Raw genomic sequence first — 18705 nt, forward strand, 5'->3', positions numbered from 1 at the left:
CAAGGGGTTACGTATACAGCTAATGCTTAGGGAGCGTTGGTTGAGCAAAGTATTTGCTTACACTGAATTATTTGAATTAAGGCGGTTGAAGAGCCTGGACAAATGTAAAATAAATGTAATGTCGCTCTTTCAAAAGTGCCTGCCCCCAGAGTCCTCATTCTCCTCATGCTGACCAGATGTCACAAATATCTTTACAGTTTTATTTACAGTATGTACAAGTATGTAGAGTTATTAGATCTTTTATTGATTAGATGATCTATACAGAGCAGGTAAAGTATCAAGAGAGAAAGTGTGGCATAATCCACCATAGGGAAAACTGAAGTGCAAAACTGACCGAGACTGCCTTTGATACACAAACAGCATTAATACTAATGAGTACTTTGTAAATAAATTGGTTATTTAAACATTGGTTGAAATAGAAGCATGTGTCAAAAAAGATGCTTCATAAAGGTTTTAGGTGTAAATTGACTTTTATTAGCCATAGCTGAGCTGATTGATCTTACTTGATATGGATAAAATAATTCACGCTGTTATATTAAGTTAGCTTTTGGGTAAAGAAACCTGTTTCTTTTGGTGAGGAGTGACATTTTTAGTCAGAAATATGTTAGAAAATCCCAATGCATCAGCAGATTTTGAATATCCCTGCTTTGTGCTGCTCCACATGCTTTAGTGCTGTGTATTAGTTTATGACCACATAACAGCAGCAGTACACAAAAGGGGCAAATTTACTAGCACCCAAACAACATAGCCAGTGTTAACAGGCAAATTAAACTCACAGTGGCTCAAAAATAAAAGATTAAAATTAGAATTAAAAGATTCTCGATTATATTAGTTCAGTACAGGCGTTTTTTGAGGTAAAGAGAGAGGAAGAGAAGTCGGCATACGCAATTGGGATTGGGACTCTGCAGATTTCTGTAGCACTCTAATCCTCAAGCTTGCCCTAGCTCCCTACAGATTCATCTAATTTCCAGCTGTAGCTGGTTAGGTCATAAAAATGGACCCCTGAAAGGCTTTTATTGATCACTCTGCTAGAACCTACAAGTAGTGTTTCCAACCAAGTGAAGAGACATATTATACCTCAATGAGGGGGACAGTTCAACACCATCATATATCATCCATCATTGCTGGCAGATCTGCAGCTCTGGCCTTAACAGTTCATTTTAGTTAAGTTTTTTTTTTCACCTTTTTAAGTAAAGTTGTATTTTAACGAATTGGTAACTGGCTTTTTGTTTTTGTAAATACAAAGCCAAAAGGTCAGTGGTGTTTTTTTCCACCTTCAGTTTATTCACAATGACAAAGAACAATTTCACACATGGGTTCTCATGCTGGGCCAGGTGTCATCCTGCCATCACCAAATGACGGAAATGCCAAGTTTAGGACAAAATAAGACTTTAAGACAAAACAAGACACATAAATTGTGATTATTTTTATACCATGTTGGTACAGATTGGATTACTTGCCCTATCATCACCCTGATATACAGTATACAGTTGAGGTCATAAATTTACATACACCTTGCAGACTTTGCAAAATGTTAATAATTTAAAAATAAATAAATAAATAAGGGGCATCATAAAAATAGAGGCAAAATAAAAATAATTTAAAAAACTGCCCACTGTTCTTAAGAAAAATCCTCCTTTAGGACAACTGAGGGACTCTCAAGAAGGCAACACACTACATTAAGAGCCAGGGGGATGTAAAATAATAACAGTTTACACCAATAATCCTGTTTAAAGGTCTACGTGCCCCTGGCTCTTAAAGTAGTGAGTTGCCTTCTTGAGCATCAGTGAATGTTTGCACCTTTTGTAATAGTTGTGTATGAGTCCCTCAGTTGTCCTCAGTGTAAAAAGATGGATCGCAACATCATATAGACACTGTTGGAAAGGGGTCAAATATGCAGAAGATGCTGGAAAAGCAAAGAATGTGCGGGACCTGGAGAATTTTTCTGAAGAACAGTGGGCAGTTTAACTGCTCAGGACAAACAAGAGACTCATGAAAAACTGTCACAAAACATAAAAACAGTTCTTGATCATCCAGGTAACAACACAGTATTAAGAATCATATGGGAACTTTTGAACTGGTTCATTTGTGTAAATTCACTTATTATTTTGTCTTGTGGACTATATGTATACATCTGTTATGTGAAATAGCTTATTCAGGGCAGTACTAAATAAAAACAAAATGAAATTTTTATGATCCTTCTTATTTTTTTTAAATTATTAACATTTTGCAGATTCTGCAAGGCGTATGTAAACTTATGACCCCAACTGTAGCTGCTGGAAAAACATTTGGAGTGTTTGTGTAGTGAGATGAAGTGAGCTGAACCAGATTATTGATCCTATTGAGCCACAGCAGTCAGACATAATGTTTACTTATTTATTATTCACTGCCAGTCAGATGTTTTTTTTTGGTACAGCTACATATAGAGCTGTATATGGTTCATTTATCACAGGGTCTGATGTCGTGTTTTACAAGCATTTCATCTTTGTTGTTGAAAACTGATCGAAAACTGTCATGAATAAATGAAGATAAGCAGACAATCCTTCCCTGTTTGTTACTGTACCCCTCACTACTGTGCTAGGTCTTCCAGACATAGCATAAGCTACCAATTCTCATTCATTCTTCAATCATCAGTAAACACTTTATCACGGCCGGGGTTGGGATGGATCTGGATCCTATCCCAGGAACAATGGGCACAAGCCTGAGAAGCACCCTGAATGGGATGCCAGTCCACTGCAGGGCCCATACACACACACACACACACACACACACACACACAAAACCACACTCATTCACATCTTTAGCACCTTACTGGCATGTTTATGGGAAATGACAGGAAACCAGAGAACCTGCAGAAACCCACAAAGACAGGGTGTTATTTGTTGAATACTTGCATCCAGTGCAAAAATGTGATACTGCAGCCCTCCGTCATGGCTTCTACAGAATGTACAGTATTGGTATTCTTACTGCCTTTCAGATGGGCCATGCAAGCAGAACTAATTTGCTTACTACAATGCTCTGGGGACTGGAGTTCATATAAACATGCATCGGGTGATGTTGTGGAGTCAGGGTCATCAAAATTTGGTGCCATGTACCAATTAAACACAAAAGAGAAGCAGAAGGCAGGTGCTGCTCATCCAGATCTCTGTGTGTGTGGAAAGAATACCCCGTGTTATTTGTCAAAATGTTAAGTAAATTCAATTTTATTTGAATAGTGCTTTTAACAGTAGTCATTATGGTAGAGCAGCCTTGCATGAATCTGTATGCAGATTTAGATTTAGATGGAGCAAGCTAAAAGTGAAAAACTAATTCTTAGATCAACTTATTTAAATTAAGGGCAGAACTTTCACTTAAATAAAATATGTAAGTTCAACAAAAAGTATGTAAATAGGCAAATAATGGCAGGTTTATGTTAAACTCATTTACAGACTTAATTTATTGCAGAAACATGGACATTATATCAATATATATAATTTTTATAGCGTAGAGGCAACAGTGGCAAGGAAAAACTGTCTGAGGCGACTTAAAGAAGAAACCTTGAGATGAACCAGACTCAAAAGGGAACCCTTCTTCTTCTGGGTGACAACGGATAGTGAGAATATAAGTCATTACTCAAAAATTCAAACCGGCATGGTGTGTTGAAATTATGTTAAATATGAGCATCATAGTCTTGATTACCGATGATTAGGCATAGTCATGATTACAGTAGCAGTTTTTTTAGGTACAAGTCTACTATATCCAAGTGAGATTACTCACTAAAGAAGGGCTGAGACATGAGCAACTGCTTTTGGTGAGTGCAATCTTTAGGGTATCCCTGACCATCCACAACATAGTATTTAGTAAAGATTTGATAAACTTAACACAAAAAGCACTGTCCACAGACTCTATTAACGTGCTGTAGCATTGAACTTGAAACATAGCTGTGGCCAGCATTATTCCCAATAAAGGCTGGGATGTTTGTGTAGCTGTGGCCTGAGGGTCTATAACAGAATGAGATATTCACTAAAAGAATAAATTATGATAGACTGTGATGTCCACTACCTCCTGTTGGCCTTATTGTTGGTTTCCTCTCAGTATCAGGCCACTGTTTGCCCTGTGCTCACTGAGTGAAGCCTATGACCCAAATGTAGCTTGATCTTAGCATTTGCCTGTCACGCATCCACCCACTCTGACAGTCAGGAACGATAAAACAGGATTTCATTTACAGATGTGATTGTAAATTTTTAAAAGGTTTTTAAAATATTTCTTGTGTGATGGGTAACCATCTGACTGTACTAAAATGCGATACTCTTGTCCACACTTTTGCTCCTGATTATCATAATTTCTTCAGAGATGACATGCAGTGCAAGAAGTTCCAGTTTTATGAATGATCCATTTATATAGCAACACTAATTATGATATGATCTTGCTATTCATGAGAATTTACACAAGTCAGCTGGTGTGGTGAAGGACAGGGTTCATGCAGCCTATTCATGCAGCAATATACAGTCAATATGTGAAAGTTGTTATTTGAATGCTTGTCTTTTTATTCAAATAAGGTCATATTGGTCTTCATTTTATTGTTTATTTTTAACTTTTGCTTTTATATAACGTCACATTGCACTTGACAGCAAAGAAAAAACAGGCTCCTTCATAAGTCCACATTTTCTATCCCTTCTTTGTTCGGGCTTCAAGGGAAATGATTCTGTTGGTCGTGGTGTAGATGCTATTGATAAAAAAAAAAAAACAGTCTTAGAAACTTCTCACTGTTCAAGGAAAATCTGGCTACCATGGAGGCGTGAACTACACACAGGTAATTCAATCTGAATGGGTGCTCAGGAAATTTTAAAAACCTGCGTAGGTGAACTTTTCCTGCATAAATATTGATGTATCATTTAAGATTAACTTGCCAAATTAATAACTTGCTGAATATGGTCCATAGTGTATTCATAGAGTTCTTGTAGAAAACTCTCTTGCTTTGATAGACAAAACAAAATAATCTCACAGAGTTCAGAACAGCAAAAAATGTATTAAATTGATTTTCAGAAGTCCTAACAGGGCATGATGATTTAGCAGAGGTTTATGATGTGTTCATTAACACTTTACAGCGGCATAACCATAAAAATAAATAAATAAATAAATAAATAATCTTCCTAAGACAAAGCAGACCTTTAGAATGAGCATGTCTTTAATACTAAATACAACAGTCATTCTTATTCATCCATACATCTTTTGTTATTTCTGCTCCTTTACTAAATTCTTTGATGATTCTGTAACTCTTACATTGTTACTGGTTAATGGCAAACGTAATTAATGTGCAGTGCATATGGAAATTAATTTTCAGCATTAAATTATTGTAAGTGGTTTATCAAAGCAGCAGTGCTGGCAGAATGTAAAATGATTGTGAATGGAGGAGGAGGAGAGATCGAGCAATGACTAACAGTAATGAGACATCCTCTGGGAGGGGGAAAGGAGAAAACACATGCTGCATGGGACATTATTTATATATATAATATCTTGCTGTTGTAGCTCATCACCCTGAGACACCATACCATCCCTACAGTGATGCATAGTGGTGGTAGCATCATGCTGAGCATTAGGCTTGGTTGCTTCTCTGATTAATCCCCTCTTTACCTGGTCACTGACTTTTGGTGGATGGCTTCCTCTAGGCAAAGTCATGGTTGTGCCACATGATTTCCATTTAAAAAAAAAGGATTTAATGGTGCTCTGTGGGATGTTCAAAGTTTGGGATATTTTTAAACCCGATTCTTGACTGAAACTTTTTGAGAACTTTGTTCCAGACTTGTTTTGATAGCTCCTTGGTCTTCATGATGCTGTTTGTTTAGGTATTTTCTCTAATAGCACAACAGGTGTATTTATATTGAGATCATGTGACACAATGGGCATGTGACATACCCATTAACAGTGGATACAGGCATAAGACAAGGATGTCTGCTCTCACCAATGATGTTAGCAGTGGACTGTACCATGCACAAAGCATGTTTGTGCCTGGGCATACAGTGGACATTCTGATCCCAACTGGATTACTTGACTTTGTTTTACCTACCTGGGAAGTGTTGTGGGGAAAAACATTGGATCAGACAATTACTGGCAAGGCAAGAACAGCCTTTCTGGTGTTAAGGCCAATATGGAACGACAAAAAGAAAAAAAAAACTTTTAACAGCAATGACAAATCTGTACTTCTGTATGGATCCAATATATAGAGAACAGTAAGGGGCATTACAGACAAATTCCATGTGTTCATTAACAAGTGACCATATTGGGCATACACTGGCCACACACAGGTACTTTGTGTGTAGACTCAATGAAGACCTGTGAGAGATCTCAGAGGTATAGATGCAGAAAGTGGGGGTGGATCGCCCACACACTCAGAAAAGACGAGAACAACTTACTAGAAAGTTCTTAACATGGAACCTCCAGGGAGAGAGAAACAGAGACCCTGGAACAGCTGGAATAGATCAGTAGAGGATATTCCTGCGTGGAAAAGCTGGACAAGATGACCAGAACCGAGTCAGATAGAGGTCTGACGTGGATGACCTCTGCCCCACAATAGTCAACAGGGTTTAAGTCAAGTAAGTCATGTGGCACTTTATTTGCATGACAAGTGGACTTGTGTGACGTGTGACTTCCAGTGGAAAATAATAATTAATAATTATTAATATAATTAATAATTAAACATTTTTGCAAATTATATAAATTTTTTCTGACACTTTAATATTATTGGCTGGGTTGTTTTGGGGGGCTCGAATATTGTAGGCAAAGACAGAGAAAGAAAAGGTGACAGAAAGAAGGTCGGGAGGAAATGGACAAATATGAAGAGGAAGACAATGGGAAGAATTAAAAGAAAAAAGACAAAGGGGACTGGAATAGAGAGAGACAGAGAGAGAGATGCCTGCTGTAACAGTCCAGCTGCTAGGTGTAGTGGAGACTGTTGGTTTGAAGTCCATTATGTTGTTGCACAACCTTGAGGTGACAGTGCTTCCTCAGGGACATGCTGGAGAGCAAGTTTCTTCCAGTGAATCTGCAGGGACAATAAGTGCTTGTGTGTAAGAGAGAAAGAAAGTGTTTTCACAGTCATCTTTTTTTCAGGATCTGATGTTGTTTGCATGTTGATACATCTGATCAAGTGTGAAATCACTGATCCTCCTGAAGAGTGTTCTGGGATTCACTTTAAGTGAACTTTGAGTGAGAAATTGAATCAGAATCAAACAAAAGTAAAGGAACACAGACAAACCTGTGATGATAATGCCCTCTTTGACATAAGCCCAGAATCAATTCCAGGTACGGAAGTGAATATTTAGTGCAAGTGTCAAAACACAGGAGCTCATAAGGCTGGAATTTTTGTATGCAGCCTTTTTTCCAGGCTTTTTTTTTTTTTTTTGCCCTGAACAAGCTATCAGGCATGGCCAGAGAAGACTGGCCTCCAGCCTTGTGTGCTTATGTCCTGCTCCTTCTTGGCTCCAAGTGGTGTTGTTTGTGTTTGAGGAGTCTGGCTTCTCTGTGGTTGATGGTGCTGATTCCTCACACTTGGTCATGTGGTGTAAGATGTGGTGTTGTTTTTCTATGGTGCCTAGTATCAAAATCCTTATATTTAGGGAGCTGTGAATACAGGGTTATAAGTGTACTGCTTATGATATCACTGATTTCTGTTTTCTGTTTTCCAAATTGCATGCAACCTCAAATAGGATATGTCCAAATGCAAGTTTATGATCAGGTTCTGAATTTAATTTAATTAAAGCAACAAATGATTGGATACTTTTTAATAATTATTCCTTATGAGTGTCAATAATTTTGCAACAGTGAGTTAGAGATGTCCTGTGTGTGCTGACATTCATTCCTTCATCTTCAGTACCTGCTTTATCCTAGGTGAATCCAGAGCCTACCCCTGGAGCAGTGGGTGTAAAGCAGATATTCACTCTGTATGGAACGCCAGTCCATCGCAGGACACCATGCACATGCATGCCCACCTAGGGGCAATTTAGAGTCACCATTCCACCTACCACACAGACCTTATAGAATGAGAATGTAGCTTTTGGCCAACATAACCATTTTTCCAATCTAGGAGTGCCTAAGTAAACACAATCAAGCTGAAACATCACAGACACTCATTAGGAATCACAGTAAGCTTCTTTGGCCCATCAGACTCTCTCTCTCTCTCTCTCTCTCTCTCTCTCTCTCTCTCTCTGATCCATTCCACCTGTCTCCGTCTGTCACTTTTTCCCACCATCCAATGGAAAGATTGTATCTATAACAAGTAAATGTACTGGAAGATGTAGACATGTTATCAATGCAAATACACTGAATGCTCTTTATCCATCTTTCCTTCTGCATGTAAGCTCAGAACTGCTTTAACGTATGACAGTTTCATTGCACTGGTTTTCTTCATCTCGGCGAATTTGCATTTTCACCTGTCTTGATTTGTTGACGTGTTTTCCCAGAGCTATTTTATAACATGTCTGTGTGACTTAACTAGTATTTGGAAGAACTATAGCATCCATCGTGTGCATTTTATGGTCGATTTATTCTGAAGATGAAATCTGCAATGTATAAAACCTACCCATAGTATATGTGTAGTATATTATCATTGTTATAAAGCTGTAACTAAGATGCATGTTAGATTTAGTGAAATAATTGAGACATTTTTTAATCTCCCAGTCCTATGACAGTTAGACATTTAATGATATTAATTTATTCTTCAGCCTGGGAAGGTTTTTTTAGTATCGTGGATAACCTCTAGACTTGCAAGTAGAGTCCAGTTAGTATGTCTAGGAGGGTGTTAGCTGGGAGTAGTCTCCTAGTGGTTTTAGTCATTTTCTGTGCTAGTATTAGTGGATATGGTTTCCATGTCTGTCTATGGTATTCCCACTGGCAACATTTGAGCTCACCATCATGGAATGGGTTAGATTCCTGGCCAGGGAACCAACCCCAGTCACTGGAGTTGCACAAGACAGTGCACTCCCAGTGCCGGTCCCAGGCCTGGATAAAATTGGTGAGGGTTGCATCAGGAAGGGCATAAAAACTGTAAAAACTCTGGCATAAAAACTGTGCCAAATCAAATGTGTGGATCAATGATCAGCCATGGCAACCCCTAACAGGAGCAGCTGAAGAGAAAAATTGGTGTTTTTGGTATTCTGTGTTGTATATACATCAGTATAGCTGCTGTATCCTGGTCAGGGTCATGGTGGATCTGGAGCCTGTCCCAGGAACACTGGCCATGTGACAGGAATACACCCTAGATTGGATGCCAGTTCATTGCAGGCACTTTGCACACATGTATGAGCACACTGATTTACACTTAGGAGCAATTTAGAGTTGCTGATCCACCTACCAGCATGTTTGTGGGAGGTGGGAGGAAACTAGAGAACCCACACAGAACCCCAACATACTGCCTAACTTCTCAGTATGCACTAGCAGCTGTGCAAGATGGTCTTCTTTCACACTTTTGTTCCCATTGTCAACATTAAACCTGTACCTTATTACATGAATGTATTATCTAGTGTTATGTGTCAGTGAATTAGTCTAATCATTCTAGACTATCTATTCATTATTATGGCAATATATTTCATATTACAATACTACTTTAGGACCTTGTTGTAATACAGCTTTGTTAAAAATGTCTGTACTTTAAAATATTATAATACATTTGTCAACAATGTACAACAGTAATTATGTTTGACTATAAAAGCAGTGTTCAGAGTTTGGAAAGAGCATTTCAGGTTGTAGTATTAAGCTTTTTTATTATTATTATTATTATTATTATTATTATTATTATTATTTGTTTGTTTTTTCTATTTTGTTTGATTTTTTTTTCCTTGAATTTGATCTGGCAACCCAGATGTTGGTGGTGGTTTGCTGCTTATTCTTGTTATAGGATTTTCCTCACTCTTGCCCTAGCTCCTTCCTGGTCATGCCCCTGAACGTTGTTCTCAGCTGTGTCTGCTGTTTTCCCATTTCTTTTTGTTTTTAATAGGCTTTCAGTTGTCTTCTGAAATCTTGAGTTTATTGTTTGCACACCTGTTTCCTCGTTTCAGTAGGCCTGTTTCTGTCCTGATTTTGATCTCAGCCTACTGATTTGAATTATGATTGAAAAATAATTATGAATTTGCTTCTAGTTATTGTGTCTGTCTGTGGTGTAAAATGACATTTTGGAAAAGCCTCAATATAAAATTCAGAAATTACAAAATGTATCTGACTGTTAGCTTTGTGCTTCTTTGTTAGTGAATGCTGGTTTGTAAGAGCTGCTCTCTGTTAAACTCTTTGGAAGTGGCAAGTATCCTGCCTGCTAATTTTGACATTACAGTAATTCCTATTCGTGTTTCACATCTGTGGACAGTTTAGAGTGTTCCAGTGCTTGAACGTAAAATACTTATAGATGATAATACATGAAGGATAAGGCTTTTGTAATGAAATTTCACATCAGTGTATTGAGGATAAGGATATGATTTTTTTTTTGTCTGTTTTCCACAGACAAGTGTGATGAAGCACTAGCCACACCCCTTTCCCACAGTGCCTTCAGTGGTTCATCTGTCTTCACCACTGGATATGCTGCTGGATATGCCAAACTGAACAGAAGAGGAGGTGAGAGCCCATGCGCACACACACTAACACACACACACATACACACATATTAACCTTAATGCAATTATACATATACATGTATGTATGTATGTATGTATATATATATATATATATATATACACATATAATTGTGTGTGTGAAAAATTATATGCAGTTGAAAAATGTATAATACTGACTCTTTGATACTGACTCTGCCTTTAAACGCATCTTGCAAAATACACACACAACGCTTTTAAATGCACAGTAGACTTTAATGAGAATTGCCAACCTTTACACATTTTCTGTAGGAACTCTGCATTTTAACATTGGAGTATGCTGCTATGTGTTAGAATATGCATTAATATGCCAAAGAAGAAGTCTTATATTTTTCCTTGAGATAAAAAAAGATGAGATGAGATGAGATGAGATGAGATATTGTCACGATTGGGAGGCAAAGGCAGATGTGAGTGCAGATAATTTATTAAGTAAAGTGCAAACAAAACAACCAAAGACATGAAAACAAGAACCATAAACATGAACGGTGACGTGCAGGGGATGATGGGTAGTGTAGTTCGGTGCCCCTTTGGCACTACCATGACAGATATAAGATTTCATGAATCTAGAATGACTGTCACTTGTGCTTTTGTTTTGAACTTTCCATTATTAACTGTCACCTTGGAAGCCATGCCCCATTCTCCCATCACACATGATTATTATTGTATTTCTCCTCTCAGTTTTCTCACTTGAAATATGCGCTGACACACCACCCTTGCTTTCTGTCAAGGTAAATAGAGAATATTTTGAGTTCATTCATGTGAAATAAACTCTATCAGTGTGTTTGACTTGGCTAACATTAGACAAGTATAGTTACCAGCAGTTAACTATATTTATTAAAGATGCCACCAGAAAAGTTCCACCAAAAAAAATAGTCAAAAATGGAGCTTTGAAAGGGGAATGGGGAACTTTTTCGGTTGAAAGATAAAAACTAAATAAGATTAAATAGGCCTACAACAAAGTATTTACTGGTAATGAAAATTAGAAAGTGATTAGAAACACTGCTTGTTCTCCTGCAATGGTCAGCGCAGCCATGTTCAAACAGTAAAGTCAAGCGCACTGAGGTAGAAAGTGGAGTGTGCTTATATACAGGCTTTTATAAAAAACCCCAGGCAAGTGGCAGCTCACCTTTGTGTCTGACTATATTTGTAGCACAGTTGAATATAAGTCTTGTTCTCATATCCATCCCTCCCTTAGTGTGGGTAATTGTCTATAGTGTGGACAATTGGTCTATAATTGTGAATAATTGATGGGCATGGGCCGAGATCCCGACTTCATCAAAATGCATTCTGTCAAACTGCTGTGTTAATTGTAGATGAAAACTAAGAAAATGTGTTCAAGGACCTTTTCCCATGATGAAATCTAAATAATAACTAAACAATAATTTACCCTCTTTTTCAAAACATACAGTGAATATACTTGAATCCACATTTTGTAGTGTTACAACCAGGAATTAAAATGCACTAATTTGGGATTTGTTTCCATTTGAAATTAAACAATATCTCAAAAATTTAAAGGTGCAAAACATTTTTGTTGTCACACAAATTTTAATTAAACAAAATAGCAGAAATTGGTTGGTGGCAGTATTTACAGACTCATTGTTGGTTGCAGTTACAGGTGCAGGTATTCTGGGATATACATTCACCGGTCACTTTAGCAGGAACACCTGTACAACTGCTCATTTATGCAACTATCCAATCAGCCAATCATGTGGCAGCAGCACATTGTAAACTCTCAAGACTGTTGTGTGTGAAGATCAACACCTCAGATCAGGAGATCAGCAGCTTCTGAAATACTCAAACCATCCCATCTGGCACCAATAAACATGATACGCTTAAAGTCACAGATTTCACATTTTTTCCCCATTCCAATCTTTGATGTGAAAATTAACTGAATAACATGATTTTATGCATTGTGCTGCTGCCACATCACTGGATGATTGAATAACTGCATAAATGAGCAGGTGTACAGGTGTTCCTGTTAAAGTGACCAGTGAGTGTAAAAGCCATTGGCGGACAGCATTTTTTTAAGTCTTGTCACAAATTCCCAATCAGATTGAGGTTTTAGGTTTTGACCAAGCCATTCTAACACATTGAGATTCTTGGTTTTGAGGTACTCCAGCGTAGCACTGGCAGTATACTTAGGGTCTGTGTCCTCTTGGAGGATAAATTTCCAGCCCATTTTAATTGCAGACTGGAACAGGTTTTGAACTAGGATTGTCCTGTGTTTGACCTCAACTCCCAGTGTTTGCCGTCAACCCTGACCAGTATCCCAGTACATGATAATTAAAAGCATCCCCACAACACCAGGCTACCACCATCATGTTTCACTGTGGGGATCATGTTTTCAGGGTGATGGGCAGTGTTGGGTTTCCACAAAATGTTGACCAGAAAGTTCAGTTTTGATCTCATCATGTTTGCTGAGACTCCAATATGTGGTATTTTTCTCTTTTCATCATCTTTTCATTCTGCTCTTCCATTAAGTCCAGCTTTGTGGAGTATGTAGGCTATTGTTGTCTTAACTCCGATCTCAGCTGTGGATCTGCATTCATCTAATTATATGGCTTCTCATCGCGGCTGGTTGCAGAACTAATTTAAGAGTTTCTGAGCAACGGGGTAAATACATTTGCAGTCACAACTTTTTTTTGTAAATAGTTAATGGCTATATTGTTTTCCCCCACCTCATTAGTGTAGGATATTTTGTGTAGAGTCCATTTCATTTCTGGGTTGTAAGTGTACAGATTATGGAAAAGTTGGGGGGTGAATACTTATTCAAGGCCCTTTATGATGAAACATAAATACATTTTCTTCAACAAATAAAATTAAGAAGTAAATATCAGAACCATTTAATTGGATGAATTTGACATATTCTTTCAGTTGTGGAAGTGGAATGACTCATAATCGCACTATCCGGTGTCATCCAGATGAGGATGGGTTCCCTTTTGAGTCTCAGGGAGTTCTCCTTGCCACCATCACCTCTGGCTTGCTCATTAGGGATAATTTTCAATTAAAATTTTATATCTGGTTTTCTGTAAATCTGCTTTGTGTCAATATTCTTTGTTAAAAGCACTCTACAAAAAAATTGAATTGAATTGTGCACTAGCAGACATTCACTTTGTTTATCAGTTATCCTCCTTTACTATGGGGTCCATGCTTATCACATGGGCCTGACTGCGTATCATCATGCTCTTTCCCTTCAGCTCCATAATACTGTCAAAGATATGAGGAATATTCCAGCTTCTCACAGTCTCAGTTCTGCTATTCTTGCTTCGGTCACTTATCGGGCACATCCAGACCCAGTCACTGAAACAGACTCATTAGATACACTAGGACAAGCAGTATCATAAAACACTTTCATGGTTAATAAAGGATCTGGACACCCATATGCCAGCCACAGACTTCTGTCCTCATCAGTGACACACTACATAGACCTGCAAATTATACTATTTGATTTGGGAACCATTCTAGCAATTCATAGCACAGATACAGTTAGTGACACACCTTAATGACAGAGAAAGACCAGAAGCCATTGGGACCATTGTGATCAGTGCTTGTTCCCAAGGAGATGTACAAAATTTTATGGCAATACTTCAAGCCATTGTTGGGATATTGCCTCACATGCTGTCTTCAGTAGCCCTTCAATTTGCAAATGAGCTTGGGGCATGTTTGTTAACATCAGGTCATACTGATAAACATATGTGTTAAGTCTTCCCTTGCAGGCAATCAAAAAAAAAATAAGTCACACTGTTGTCGAGATATGCACTCACTTCCTATTTGGCAACTTCTCCGTCAAATTCGTTTGCATGTTGTGGATGATCCATGCTGCATATCCAAAATGTGAGAAACAAGGGGTTTTTTGAAGTTGATGTTATGATGTTGTGATCCAAACCTTGTGATGATTGGACCAAATTTGTAGCACAAGAAGTGAAAAAAAATCAAAATGGTGGAAAATCCAATATTGTGGAAAATACAATCTTGGTATACATTGAATTCACCATGACCCAAAGAATCAGATGAAAGTGGAATTAGCTAGAAAACACTAGAAAACACTAGAAAACACAACAAACAATGAGGCTAGAGGGTAGAGAAACTAGGAACAAACAAGAACTCCAGACTCTGAAAAAAGGCTCAAGATGAAGTTGGGAGAAAATAATCTTCATTACTATAAGTGGGAACTGTGAAAAGTAGAAGAAATCCAATGATTTCTGTAGAATGGCCATCTAACTGTTAATTATACAACTCTGGAAACATCCAACTCTGAGTCAGTATTGGCTTAAAGTGCTGGATCCCATCCACCATCCCAGAAACCACATTACTGCTTGATGAGTTTCTCATGAAATTGCACTGTTAGTCATGAGGTAGGTTCATTGTGTGTTACATGTAATACTGGCCTCTCAGACATGTGGTATGGATCCATATAGATTGTATCATTTGCTGCTATCACAGTCAACAATTTACAGACAACTTGTTTGCACTAGCTTTTCCACTGAACACTGTTCTGTTGTTCTGTCTACAGTAGTTGAGGTGCACTGTCCTGTGTGTTTATTGTCCTGTGTATTTATTGAATTGTTTGCACTCATTTCACACTGTCTTGTATCTCCACTTTATGTAGTGCTGTGCACTGTGCCCCAGTGTTGTTATGTGTTGCACTACGGTCCTGGAGAAATGATATTTTGATCATCTCAAATTGAAAATGTTGAAAAGTAATCTAGAAAATCTTACATTTAAAATTAATCTAGAAGACAAAACAGTAGTCAAACCAGACATTTCAGTAGGTTTAAGAGGTTTTTAAAATTCAAACATTACCTGTAATAGGAAAACCATTAGTGTTAGTACTCAATAACGGCTTAAAATAGTACATAAGTTTGCAATTTGAGACATAACATTAGTTTGTTTATTCAGTTTTGGACACGGTGCCACACTGCCTCCACTATTCACATTGGTACTGCACCAAATGGACACGTCAGGTTAATTTCTGAGGACATGCAAAAGTGACACACCAAATGACCGCGGGATACATGCAACAGATGTTACATTAGAGATACACGGATCCAATAGTGAGTAACAGGGTCAGTATTAAATTACTGGATGGCTAAATGGCTTAAATTGCTGGATCAGCTTTAGATTGGATTCCAGTATATTTTAGATCCATGCTGTTTTAGTGTGTCTCAGGACAGTTTAGATGCCGGATACAAAGTGTCAACAATTATGCTTGCGTCTCATAACTTGCCAACGAAACCTTCCAGACTTGGTATTGGGTATTGACCAATGCTCAGTTTTAATTTTTGTGTAGGTATCTTGTTTGCGCTTATTTTACATTTGAGAAAAGGGTGACAAGTGTGAAATGTATTATTTACTTTTATACCACAGCATGGTTGAATGCTCATCTAGGATCAGAAGATGTTCATTAGTTTCTATAACAGTACAATTTTCTGACAGTAGTTCTCGCTCTAATGTTAACTGTAACTCTAAATGAGTAAACAGTATGATGAGTATGATGTGTTCTTTACTTAATGAAAAAATTCTAAATCAAATTGCTGGCAAATTGTTGTGGATTAATAAATAATTGTGTTGAAATAAAACACTCTGCTTTGTGTTGGGATGCATCACAGCATCCCCTAATTGATTAATTTCCTATAACATTACTGTGGCAGCAGGGACATGGTCAAGCGTCATGGTCAACGGTGGATGGAAAGGAGGAGGGTTGAGCCTGTGTCTTGTTACCGCCAGTCTACTTATTTGTGTTTCTTTGTGCTTCGAGTGACTCCTGTAACCCAGCGAGAAAGAGAGAGAGTGTGACATAGCTGGTGGAGAATGCGAGACAAGCAAACACACACACCCATACACACACCGAGGAATGTGAACTTGAACTTGACGGCGCAAAAGCCGCGAGTCCGTGACAGACCCCTTTTCTGTTGAATTCTTCTTTTTTTGTTGAGTTTTTGAAAGTGCACTGAAAAGCACAGGTTGAATAAACGCAAGACTGGAGCTCACCTAAAATTCTGCCTGCCTCTCTAGTCTTCCTCCACACCCTCATACACTGAGTTCTATATTAACTACCATATTCATTACTTTACATTCATGTTATCAGCAAACATGAGACCTTTCTGTGGGTTTTCTATCGCTTTTTAAACATTCCTCATAGGTTCAGTTCCCTCTATGACCATCATTTTCCTCTCCTCTCTTCTTATTCAGTGGAGATTGGAGGCATCTATTTAGCACTAGCTCATCTGTGAAATGGAGCCTGGAAGAAAAAGGTCAAAACCCTGTCGAGTGTAACCCTGTTTGTCCCTCACAGCTGGAGAGGGAAAAGGGAGTGGGAAGGGAGGACAGGAGACAGACGGTCAGGCAGAATAGCCATCTAGTGAGAAGCTAATGAGAGGGAGAGCTGGGAAGCGTTCAAGGTGAGGGAGGTTGGCAGAGGGGGAAAGCAGACGTGACCAGCATTCAGGCTCAGAACAAGGTCTCTTCTGAATACCAATGTGGCCGTGCATGAAATTGGGGTGTTAATAAGAGGCAAAGACCCACTGATCCCTGCACTTCATTTTCCCTTTCATTCCTTCCCTCTCCTCCTTCAGTACTCATCCAAAATCCACATCAATTACCTGAGAGAATTAAATCTTCTTAGCCTGCAATGGAGAGACAGTTGTGTGTATAGGCCATGCAAACAATTTCTTTTTCACAGTTATTTCCCCTGATGTAATAACTTAGTCATATTCCTCTTCTGAATACACTTATTTACACAATATTTATTGTGTATATTAAATACACAATATTTTTTAAACATACTCATCAGCATTATGTAGGCAAATCTTTGATTTATTGCATGGGAGTTTATTCGGTCACCAATTGTAGCTGAAGAGATAAAGAGATGTAAATAAATAAACCTTTTTAAAGGTTTTAAAGGTTGCAGAAATAGAGCAGAAATGCACTTTCTGTATAATGAGATGGTCTCTTATTAAAGGTCAAACCTGCAGACCAATGCCCCAAAGTCTCCTGATACTTTTTACAGCCATGTTGGAGATCACCAACCAGTGAATAAAAATATGAGGATCTGCCCACCCAAGAGTGCAGTTTTGAGTTTTACTCATGGTCAACATGTGGCTTTGATCTTGCATGTTTAGGCAAGTTGTGTCCTCGTGCACTTTTTTTTTGTTTTTACCTCATTTCTCCCAAATCGGTTATTTGCCAATACCCACCAACCAGCTAGCTCACCACAATCACATATGGCAGCTACCAAGCAGTAAAGGCTAGTATGTGCTTCCTCCGAAAAAAGTGAAATCAGCCACCACATCTTTTCAAATCTTTTCAGGGCAGCTGCCTTCTTCTGCATACACACTCACAGACATCCACCATTGGTTAGTGTTGCTCTGATCCCTCCCACCCAAAGAGCACAGCAAAACTTTGCTCTCTTGCAATCACTAAGTGATAAGGCAAATTTTTCCATTTTACCTAAGCCCTCTGTTTATTTCCACAGTTTTATTAGTAGTGACTTTACTTAACATTATTTTCTCCAGTGAACTGCTTTCTTCTTCCATCTTAGCTCCTGTATCCTTCCACAGGCCTTGCCCCCCCCTTATCTTCAAAAAGCATCTGCCTCTGTGGCAGGTTGCAATAAGGCCCCTGTCTCCTGGCTTTCCTCTCATCTGTACCTTCTTCACTCATCTTCCTCTCTGGCCCCATTAAGACTGTCTCTTTGTTGGTGCTCCAGGTTGTCAACCACCACAGCTTATTGTGCTTATCAACAAGGCTAAGTGACTTTTAAGATAGTATCGTGGTCCTTGAAGAGCTTCCAAAACTGAAATCTTCCAGCAACAGGTGCTGTTTATATAGTTGAGGCCCAAAGGCAAGTAATGGCTATGAGAACTCTGAGAACTGCACGATACATTGTTATGTCACCAGTATTTATGCCTATGGTCTGTCAATGGAACCTGATATTACAAACCTTTTCCTCTTAGATATTTTGAATATATTTTGTCTTTTATTAATGTTTCTGCCTTAAGAAAGAGTCACAAAGAATGGATTTGTAAGTATAACAAGCGAGGGAAGAAACAAATGTCCTGATGCATAAAGCTTAAGACTATGGGATAAAAGG

General features: G+C 38.3%; 1 protein-coding gene across 1 annotated transcript in view; it reads left to right on the forward strand.

The window, feature by feature from the left end:
- The window catches only part of LOC113541231 (contactin-associated protein-like 2), a 245380-nt gene that overhangs the window by 88611 nt on the left and 138064 nt on the right, over nucleotides 1–18705 (forward strand). Inside the window, exon 2 of the mRNA XM_026938097.3 lies at nucleotides 10468–10578. Coding sequence (XP_026793898.3) covers nucleotides 10468–10578 — 111 coding nt within the window. The remainder of the gene's footprint in view (nucleotides 1–10467; nucleotides 10579–18705) is intronic.

This window comes from Pangasianodon hypophthalmus, chromosome 22 (genome assembly GCF_027358585.1).
Source record: "Pangasianodon hypophthalmus isolate fPanHyp1 chromosome 22, fPanHyp1.pri, whole genome shotgun sequence".
Classification (NCBI taxonomy): domain Eukaryota; kingdom Metazoa; phylum Chordata; class Actinopteri; order Siluriformes; family Pangasiidae; genus Pangasianodon; species Pangasianodon hypophthalmus.